This window comes from Leptonychotes weddellii, chromosome 8, assembly GCF_054177405.1.
Source record: "Leptonychotes weddellii isolate Sample4059 chromosome 8, ASM5417740v2, whole genome shotgun sequence".
NCBI classification, from domain to species: Eukaryota; Metazoa; Chordata; class Mammalia; order Carnivora; family Phocidae; genus Leptonychotes; species Leptonychotes weddellii.
In genome coordinates, this window is record NC_138376.1 from 37,522,994 (window position 1) to 37,534,568 (window position 11,575).

At 35.3% G+C, this 11,575-nt stretch overlaps 1 protein-coding gene across 4 annotated transcripts in view; it reads right to left on the reverse strand.

Annotated features, from left to right (window-relative positions):
• Positions 1-11,575, reverse strand: part of MMUT (methylmalonyl-CoA mutase) — a 39,224-nt gene that overhangs the window by 27,162 nt on the left and 487 nt on the right. For all 4 annotated transcript variants that reach the window (XM_081828404.1, XM_081828400.1, XM_081828401.1 and 1 more), the window contains exons 2-4: positions 8,021-8,445; positions 6,389-6,756; positions 2,211-2,368 (exon numbers count right to left, since the gene is read on the reverse strand). In XM_081828404.1, the coding sequence (XP_081684530.1) occupies positions 2,211-2,368; positions 6,389-6,756; positions 8,021-8,405 (911 nt within the window). In that variant the 5' untranslated portion in view covers positions 8,406-8,445. The remainder of the gene's footprint in view (positions 1-2,210; positions 2,369-6,388; positions 6,757-8,020; positions 8,446-11,575) is intronic.

An 11,575-nucleotide genomic window follows, 5' to 3' on the forward strand; every position in this document is an offset into this window, starting at 1 on the left:
GGGTTAGCCTGGTGATGGGTATTAAAGAGGGCACGTTCTGCATGGAGCACTGGGTGTTATGCACAAACAATGAATCATGGAACACTACATTTAAAACTAATGATGTAATGTATGGTGATTAACATAACAATAAAAAAATTTAATTAAAAAAAATCAAAGCATATATACTTAAGTAACTTTAAACCTAACAGATAAAAGTACAGTTTTAGGCACACAGAAGAAAGAGCTGTGATTATTTGCTTCAGGTAGGAATTATTCACTTTAAAAATTGGTTTTTTGGTTTTTAGAAAAGAAGTTCCTCTTGTGCCCTCAAATAAAGAATGAATCACTATCCAAAAATAAAATACTTCAAGAATACCTGGTATGTAAGTCAGGGGTCACCTGTGAAAGGACTAAAACCACCAACTTGTTTTCTTTGGATATCAAGAAAGTTTTCCTGTTTTTTGTTTTGTTTTGTTTTTAAAGAATAATTATATATTTGGTCTAGGCATTTATCTCTCCAATTGCCCCCAAACCCACTACTCCTTTTTATTTTATATTCTGCAGCTGAGTTATACATTTAGTTTACTTGCCTATGCCTAAAGGCACAAAGACTGTGTTTCTTTATATAAGACAAGGTGAGCCTTAAGTAAAGAAACTAAAAACTAATAAAAATTAGGGACACCTGGGTGGCTAAGTCAGTTAAGCGTCTGCCTTCAGCTCAGGTCATGATCCCAGGGTCCTGGGATCGAGTCCCACATCGGGCTCCCCGCTCTGCGGGGAGCCTGCTTCTCCCTCAGCCTCTGCGTCTGCCTCTCTCTCTCTATCTCTCATGAATAAATAAATAAAATCTTTAAAAAAAAAAATAAAAATAAATAAATAAAAACTAGTAAAAATTCTTGATATACCCTGGGAAGTTCTTAACACTGCTGTTCTCAAATACTGTCTCAGGATACCTTTTCATTCTTAAAAATTACTAAAGACCCCAACAAATCTTTATTTGGATAATATCTATCAATATTTTACATATTAATTCATTTAGAAACAACAACAAACATGTTAACATAATTAACACTTTTATGAAAAATAATTATACTTTGCTAAAATAAAAAATTGTAATAAAACAGTCACTGTTTTACATTTTTGCAAATCTAATGTGTGGCTTCAGGGAAGACAGCTGGAATCAATATCTGCTTCTACATTCAATCTGTTGCAACATTACATATCATGTAGCTTCTGGAAAACAACAGTGTACACTTTTGAAAGAAGAGAGGTGAAAAAGGCAGATAAAGTCTTAATACAATCATGAAAACAATTTAATCTGAAAGACCCCAGGAAGGTAGTGACCCTGAAGAGTCCTTGGACCACACTTTGAGAAATGCTGTCATAATATGTATAAAGGTATAAAGGAGCATTCACCAGTCTATAAACAATCTGAGGACAGAAGTCATGTCTTTCACAAGTTTTTTTTTTCCCCAGCACATAAGCTGGTACTCAGCCCAGAGCAAAACTTAGCAATTATTGTTTAGCTGATCAATTTTTGATCACCAAATTTAAGCACTTCATAAACTTCAAAGCTCTTCCACATTTTTTTAAGATTTATTTATTTATTTGAGAGAGAAAGAGAGCACAAGCAAGAGGGGGAGAGGGAAAGGGAGAGAGAATCTCAAGCTGACTCCACACTGAGCACAGAGCCTGACACAGGGTTCGATCTCAGGACCCTGAGATCATGACCTGAGCCAAAACCAAGAATGCTCAACCAACTGCGCCACCCAGGCACCCCAAGCTTTTCTGTATTTTTCATACTTTATTAACAAGCTATTTTGAAACAAAAATGTTTTAAATAGCACTGTGCATTCCAAAACATTTATATTATGTAAGTGCAACAGAAAAAAAATGAAATAAATGACTTTTTTAAATGGAAAATTAAAAGAATAAAAGCTAATACGCCTGAAATATGATGTTGACATTTTAATTGTCAAAATATGTCAGGTAATTGTATTTTCTGAATAGCTGGAAACAAGATTCTTCTAATTACCAAAAAGTAGTCAAATTTAATTCTGATTTTTAATTATACACAGTATTGGCTTATTTTCTCATTATTACTCCAATAAAACATAAGAGGATCTAGGTATGACATTTATAGATACCGATTTATCAGTAGATCTACTGTAAATTGGTCCTGAAAATTTTCCTAGTATTGAGACAATGTCTGAGGTCAATTTACTCACCTTGGTGCAAATTCATCAATTGTCAGACCAGCTTGGAGTCCAGTTCTACAGTATTCCAACCCATCTGCTATAGTATAGGCCAGTTCCAGAATGGCATCAGCCCCTGCTTCCTGCATATGGTATCCACTAATTGAAATTGAATTAAATTTTGGCATGTGCTACATAAAATAATAAAAAATATAACAGTGAATAAAAATTTTAAAAGGCTCTATTAAACCCATTTTCTAAAAGACTATTATTTTTAAATGATATTCAACTCAGATATACTAAGTAGTCTTTAGTATTAACTGAAAATATTTAATGCTTACTTTGTTACATTTAATTCACTCCTCAATTTAAGTGGTGATTCAACGAACCATCGTAAAAACTGCACCTGTTTTATTTTTCTAGTGAAAAAGAATCTGCACTAACCATTCTTTAGAGTCAAAGTTTAAACTCTGAAATTAGTTAGTTGAGGTTAGGAATGCAACCTTTAGTCTGAGAACTGAATAAGCCATCTTTAATTCTAAACCAATGACTATGACCTCATGAGGTCCTAAGATCTCATAACTTTGGGCTAATCTGCTAAAAATATATAAATTTAAGTTTTATTAGTTATCAATTTCCTTATTTGAGTAAAGTCAAGTATATGGTGGGGGGGAGGGGAGAGAAAATGATTCAATCCTTAGGACTATATATTGAAACAAAACAGGATAAAATACATGGCTTAAAAATCAAAGATTTCAATTTGATTTACTGTGACATTTTTAAAATTTATTTTTATTTAAATTCAATTAACATATAATGTATTATTGGTTTCAGAGGTAGAGGTCAGTGATTCATCAGTCTTATCTAATACCCAGTGCTCATTACATCACGTGCCCTCCTTACTTTCCAGCCCCCCGTTATCCCATCCTAACCCTTTCCCCTCCAGCAACCCTATTTGTTTCCTATGCTTAAGAATCTCTTATGGTTTGTCTCCCTCCCTGATTTCATCATTTTATTTTTTCCTCTCTTCCCCTATGATCCTCTGTTTTGTTTCTTAAATTCTACATATCAGTGAGATCATATAATTGTCTTTCTCTGACTTATTTCGCTTAGCATGACATTTAATGCTAAGCATATCCCAGACAGGTTTTTTTCCTGCCAAAATCACTAAGAGAATGGCATTTCAGGGGGCACCTGGCTGACTCAGTGGATGGAGCATGTGACTCTCGATCTGGGGATTGTGAGTTTGAGCCCCACATTGGGTGCAGGGATTACTTAAAAAACTAAAATAAAAAGATTAGAAAAAAGATGACATTTCCACCATTCTCCTAAAACTTTTTATTAGGTAGGGTACATATCACACATATTCTGCCCAAGCCCCCAAATTATTATCCTTCCCAAGAGGTGCCAAACATAAAATAATAAAAACTAAATCATTGATATTCAATATGGTAATTAAGAACATGGGCTCTAGAGTCAGAATGCTCGAAGTCTAGATGGACTCTGAAAAACAAACTGAGGGTTCTAGAGGGCAGGGGCGTGGGAGGATGGGTTAGCCTGGTGGTGGGTATTGAGGAGGGCACATTCTGCATGGAGCACTGGGTGTTAGGCACAAACAATGAATCATGGAACACTACATCTAAAACTAATGATGTAATGCATGGGGATTAACATAAGAATAAAAAAATTAAAAAAAAAAAAAGCTGTCACCTGAAATATGAACAAGAATCAGTCAGGTTTTAAAAAGGAGAGTAGGAAAGAATGTTTAAGGAAAATGAACAGTCTGGGCAAAGGTCCTGGGGCAAGAAAGAAAGTATATGAAATAACAAGTGTTGGCAAGGATGTCGAGAAAGGGGAACCCTCATGTACTGTTGATGGAAATAAAATTTGGTGCAGCCACTATGGAAAAAAAAAAAAAAAGAATGCTCAAAGTCTAGCTGTGTCACTTAACTAGCCATATAACTTTAGGCAAGTTTCTCACCCTTGTTATTCGCTGGCTTTCTAAAGTATAAAACAGAGGTAGTAATTATGCCTTCCTCATGGAGTTGTAGGATTAAATGAAATGATTCACCTAAAACACTTAGCATTATGCCAGTATGCAGTAAGCATTCAAAAAGTGTTACTTGTTGTTAACATAAGCTATAGATCTGTAATTTACATTTTTGAATATTTTATTTATAATTAACCAAAAGCACTTGAAAAATGTTCCATCGCAAAAAAAAATAAGGGGATTGAATTACATGGAAGTGAGAGACTACTTGAGTATACGTAGAGTTTATAAATAAAAAGCAATAAAACAAACAGGTGCTTCTCTACAAAGAGTAGTTTAGTAGAATTTCTTTAAAAATAATAGAAATCCTGGAATATTGGAATATTATTCAGCCTTAAAAAAGAAATTAATTCTGATACATGGCTGAACCTTGAGGACACTATGCTAAGTGAAATAAGCCAGTCACAAAAAGACAAATATTGTATGATTCCACTCAGATGATGTAGCTAGAGTAGTCAAATTCAGAGATAGGAAGTGGAAAGATAGTTTCCAGAAGCTGGAGGGAAAGGAGGATGGGGAGTTATTATTTAACAGACACAGAGTTTCAGTTCTGCAAGATGCAGAGCTCTGGAGATGGAGGGTGGTGATGGTTGCACAACAGGGTGAATGTACTTAATGCCATGACCTGTACACTTCAAAACAGTGAAGATAGGAAATTTTATGTTATGTGTATTTTGCTACAATTAAAATTATTTTAAAAAATACAGAAGTTGACAATTTACAAAGTACTTCAGTATAACTTTATTAGATCAGTATATGAAACCAGCATTTTTATCACTTATATGAAGGATTATATAAAGCAATTTTGAGCTTAAAGATGACATTAGGAGCTTTCAAAAGGTGAAATGCCCAAGTACATAACAGCACAAACTGTACAAACTGCTACTAGCTACTCAATTCTCCACTCTCCTCCTGTAATACCTGAACCATAAATGCAGAGTGCATATACAAGGACTATACTTCCAATCTTCTCTCACTACTATGGGTGTCCACTGAGATACAAATGAGATTAGGGCTTCTTCCTTCTGGAAGTTTACCTTATATCAGAGGAGCTTGGACACATCCAAGCCCATCCACTTCCTCAACCATAAGCTGGCATACTAACAATAGAGGACAAGCAAGATTAAAGAAGCCTGGAACCCTAATGACTGTGGAGCTACCATACAACCAAGCTCTTGACAGCCTACTGTCCAACTTTTTTAGATGAAAGAGAATCGACTCCTACTTAGTTTAAGCTACTGCTATTTGTGTATGTGCGTTTGTCACACGCTGCTAAATGGAATCCTGTGCATATGTTCTTGAAATTGAAAAGGGGGATAAAAATATACAATTCTAGACAATACAGTTCACATAGGCAAATAGGATCTATGAAAAGAAATAAATTTGCCAAGTGTAAAGGCTGAATATCAATGAGGAGAGTAAGCAATGCTTGCAAGAGTTCTGAGACAACAGCAATTATAAGAGTAAGAGATTAAAAAAAAAAGTTTCATGGTGGAGGAGACATTGGGCCTTTGCCATGAAATAATATAGTCTAACTTTAAGGTAGGTTAAGAGAAGCAGAGAATTGCCAGCAAGCAGCAAAATGTGAGTGATGCAGGAAAATACATATTAATTACTCAGAGGAAGATGAAGCTTTATGTTTCCCTGTGGAGGGATTACTACTAACATAGGAACACTATAAGAACCTTCTTTTCCCACCACTCTGATGGGGAAGATGAACCTAATTCAGGGGTGAAATATGAGGGACCTCATTGTAGATGCAGATACAAGTGATATCTTATTAAGCTGATAATTTGATCCCCAGCTGTCTGACACCAGTGTATACTTCAAAACTGAATACGAATTCTGGAAAGAAATTAAAAAAGTATAAATTATGAGCCCTCCTTGATTCTAACAATTATCAGAAGATAAAAATTTTAATAAAGAAAAATACAGTAAATGTCTAATGCCCAGAATCCTATAGGTAACAGAGTGTAAAATGAGTACATTAAAAGCAAAAAAATACAAACTAACAACACACATACAAATAAAACCCATACTCTGACTTTATATTAAAACTATTATTCAGACTCACTTATCAAATTCAAATTAGGTTATAATATTTTATAAAAATTCCTACATCCAAAGAAGTAAAGCAAAACCCATAAGAAGCAGAAAATACCTGTGCTGTATATTGGAAGATGTCAGCAATAATTCTCATGGATGGTTCTGGAGGAAAAATATAAGTATTTCTGACCATAAACTCCTTTAGTATATCATTCTGGATTGTACCAGTAAGTTTCTCTTTAGGTACGCCTTGTTCTTCTCCAGTTACTATAAAAGTTGCAAGAACTGGAATAACTGCTCCATTCATGGTCATGGAAACTGACATTTTTTCTAAAGGAATTCCATCAAAAAGAATTTTGGTATCTTCCACGGTGTCAATAGCAACTCCAGCCATTCCAACATCACCACGAACTCGAGGGTTGTCTGAATCATATCCACGATGTGTGGCCAGATCAAAAGCAACTGATAATCCCTGCTGACCAGCTAAATACATAAAGAAAAACAATGTAGGTTTAAGGAGTCTGGCATCAAAGTAAACTAATTTAAATTAACACTACTAAAGGTGTTGATTCGTCTCATCGTTGTATACTTTTAAAACAGACATTTTTATGCTCATACATGTCAAAACAAATTAAGATACTTCATTTTCCTCAGTTGTTTACTATGTGGTAAAATGCACAAAATGAGTTGCAGAACAGAAAGAATAAAACATCTCACTTATCTCATGTCTGAGGATTTTTTTTATCTTAGCAATTTTTTTTAATAACTGAAAGTTTGTACTTCTTAATCCCCTTTCCTATTTTGCCCTTATCTAAATAATTTAAAGTAGAAATACTTTTTAAGATTCATGAAAAGATCTGGCTGTTTACAAATAGTTAACATCATTTGTATCTGTATGCTTACTTATTTTTGTTTTTGTATTTAATATGGTCATAACAAGATGTCTTGGCTATTCAAATATTCTGGGAAACAGAATTAGGAACACCATGAAAAAAACTAAAATAGTCTAGACTAAACATAAGGTCAATACTCCATGTGCAATATACATTTATAAGTCCTCAAAATTAGCATTCAAACAATATGATTTTAATACACACCACGTAGAAGAAATAGTTAATATAATTTTCAGAGACATGAATGCCAGACTGCACTAAATATATTTGTACATTATCAATTGTTTATTACTTTATTTGGGCATCTTTTAAACCATTTTCCCCTTCAATTCCTATCTTGACAATGTTAATTAAAAGCTTCTCAAAGAAAAAGCCAAGGTCTGTTTTTATCATACAATTTCACCTAATTCCTTTTACATAATGTGCATTTTTTTTAAGATTTATTTATTTATTTGGGGGGGGCACAGAGGGAGAGGGAGAGAGTCTTTTTTAAGTAGACTCTGCACTGAGCACTGAGCGCAGAGCCCAACACAGGGCTTGATCTCAAGACCCTGAGTTCACGAACTGAGACAAAACCAAGAGTCAGATGCTCAACTGACTGTGCCATCCAGATGCGTCCATAACCCGCATGTTAATTGTTGTTGGCATTCAAGAATTTAGCACCTTAATCTGGCTCACCCATTCTTTTGACCACGGAAGTTGAAAAACATTCATCTTTCAGAGTACAGTCTTGACTACAAAATTATAAAGTGACTATCATCTTTACAGAGATTAACTAGTCTCCCTTCAAAAGAAGCCAAGAACAGGAAATGTATGTTTGATTATAAATATTATGTGTTGCATTAAAATCTCACCCTTAATATTATCTTTATAGAACCTATTGCTTTCTTCCACAGTACTAAAACCAGCATACTGGCGGATAGTCCAGGGCCTAAACGTGTACATGGTGGGATATGGTCCACGTGTGAATGGCTTCACTCCTGGAAGTTCTTCAGGGAAGTCCTTGGTATCCCTGCTAGAATATAAAGGCTTTATGGAGATCCCTTCTGGAGTGTGCCATATTAAGTCTTCTGGGTTTTTGCCTTTCAACTGCTTTTTAGCCAGGGCAGCCCATTCTGGATGAAGGGGTTGTCGCTGATGCAGAAGTCGCTGCCATATAAGCCTGGATCCTGGTGACTCTTTGAGCTGCTTCAGGTGGTGTGGTGAAAGCAAAAGAAGCCGAGTCTTAGCCCTCAACATGATGGACCATGAAAAACACTCAAAAGGAACAAGAACTGGCCTAGAAAAAGAAGCAGAGTACACATGTATTTACAAAAGGCAAAATGGGAACTATTGGTGAGAAGGGAATAAAGGTGGCATTTTAGTATCTCTTCTCCTTTTCTGGTTCCTATATTTGGTATTTTATAACTTTGGCCCCTCTTCTCCACAACCACTATCATTGTTCTAGTCTTTTTCCTCAGTACTTTCTTAGCTGGGTTTACCGCCAGTCTTAGACCCTCTAATCCATTCTAGATACTGACACCAATGCAAATATGATCATGTCATACTTCACTTAAGATTTTTCAAAGGCTCTGAATTATGTAAAGGATAAAATACAACCTCCTAATTTTTTCATTGAAAATATTTTTATACCTACTTTATGACATGCATTGTGTTGGGTGCTGGAGAAAAAAGTGGTGAGCGAGACAAAAAGGCATTCAAGGCCTCTATGACTTGATCTCTGCATACCTCTCAGACTCATCACTGCTTTTGTCCTCTACACATTTTGTTCTAGAAATACTGGATAACCTACAGCTCCCTGCATATATCAAAGTTCTGTGACTTGCTCTTGCTCTTTCATCTACTTAGAATGTTCCTCTTTGGCTAATGTGGCTAAGGCATCATCTCCAATACACAGGGCTTTCTATGTGCCAGGCACTGCTGTAAGGACTTTACACAGAGTAGCATTTTAATCCTCACAACACCACCAAGACAGGTATTAATATTATCCCCATTTTACAGATGAGGAAACTAAGGCACAGAAGAGCCAGCATTTAAACCGCAGGCAGCACTAGGTTTGAGAGTCCTTGCATTTAAATAATATATTCACAGCCTCTCCCTGAACTCACAAGCTGGGCTAAATGAGCTCTTTAGTAATCCATACCACAGCACTTTCTCTGTTTACACATCTGTCATCCCCCACACTACAATATATTAGAACACTGTTTTTTATGTTTATATAAAATATATTTAAGATGTATTTTATATTTATACAAATACATGTGTATAAAATTTCATATAAATATATATACATACGCATATATATACTTCTCTGCTAGTTTATAAACTGATTCTACATTAGAGATGTATATTCCTGATAACTAGCACGGTGTTACACTAAGTGACTAAGTCTGATTTCATTACTTTACAGATGTAGAAATTAAGATCCAGAGAAATAAAGGAATAAATAAGGTTAAACAAAATTCCACTCTTCATCTGAATTACTAAATATATGTCAGCATCATACAGCCTCAACATACAGAACCTAGGATTTTAAAAGATTTTGAGATGTAAATTTTATCAATATATTCATCATGCCATATAATGTATAAAGCAACAAGTAAAGTGAGCTTAAAATTGTATTTCCCATACCATCTCCTACCTATCAATTTAATGAAGCTTAAAGGAAAATAAGAATACCCAACATTTGTTAGGGGATTGTGAAACAAAAGACATGAACCCCTGGGGGGAATATTAACTGCCTTTACTACTTTGGAAAGCAAATTGGCAGTACATACAAAAAGTGTCAGAACGGATTATGCCATTCCACTGAGGAACAACACTCCTGGGAAAGTTACTACATAAAAATACATGTTTCCTACAGTTTTACTTGTAATAAAGAAAATTTAGAAACATCTTCAATGTCTAACAATGTAGGAATAAGTGAATAGTACATACAAGTGATAGAATTTCATGTAGCTATTAAAATATATTTAGAGGGGGCACCTGGGTGGCTCAGTCGGTTAAGCGTCTGCCTTCGGCTCAGGTCATGATCCCAGGGTTCTGGGATCGAGCCCCACATCGGGCTCCCTGCTCATCAGGAAGCCTGCTTCTCCCTCTCCCTCTGCCTGCAGCTCCCCCTGCTTGTGCTCTCTCTCTCTGTCCAATAAATAAAATCTTAAAAAAAAAAAAAAAAATATATATATATATACACATATATATACATATATAGGAAATACACAAAACTAATCTTTAATGTTAGAAGTCAGAAGAGTGGTTACTTATGGTGGCTAGGACAGAAAGGGAGCAAGAGGAGCTTTGGGGTGATGGTCTTGCTCCAAACGCTAATTATAAAGAGGTACTCAGTTTGTGGAAATTCGTCAAACTGTACAATTGTGATATGTGCATTTATCTGTAAATATATTATACACAAGTCAAATTTAAAATATGTTATGCTTAGTTTCTTTAAAAAGGAAATAGGCTCAAAAAAGTATTCAGTGAAAGAGTCAGGATAAAACATTGTAAATGCAATATGTTCAACTGGGTAAAAAGTACATAGAACAAACTCTAAACAGAAATACAACAAAACAATTCCCATTATTCTTTTAAAGCTACTATGATTTTTATCCTATCATATCCATGGGGTCCTTGTCATCCAAGTTCTTGCAAGCATAAACTACATTTACTAGCTTAAAAAGTAGGTGAGAAAAATAATTAATTTATGACTGAACCATTACAGTAGTAAAGATATAAAAGGTAACTTGAAAACTGCCTGAGTCTAGATTTGTAGACAGGACATATCACACTCATTTACATAAAATACTGGTTCCCCAAACCTGGACAAACGATAGGAAAGAGCCCTCTATTAGGTGACTTCCAGAAAATCACATGGCAAATTGGTAAAGGCTGAAAACAGACAGCATTTTTAGATAAGAACACAACTACTGCTGATGGCAACAGCACTTCAATTTTCTCAGAAGATCCATGAAGATGCTTCAAGCATCTAAGGAAGCAAAATGTAAAACAAATATGTTACTGACGATTAGAATGTGTTAAAGAATAATGATGAAGCCCACCCCCACAGCCCCCCAAAATATGGGTAAAATACCCACAGTTCTGAATCAAATAACTTTTCAAATAATGTGGTTTCACATTATACTGCAGGAAAGGCTAGCCACCTCCAATGTTCAGCCAATTTGGGTTGGAGATGACGACATCTTGCTCTCTTTCAAGATCAAACAGAACAAGTTAGTAATTTACAGTTTAAATCAATTTAGACCTGTCTTTCCTATTTCACCTCTCACCCTTACCGCCACCTGTATACAGAAAGTCACCTTCAGTCCTGCCACCTCTTACAAAAAAAAACTCACAGTAACAAGAGCCGCAGCCTAGAGGGGAGGCAGCTGTGGAGCCAGAGCACCCCCGCGTCA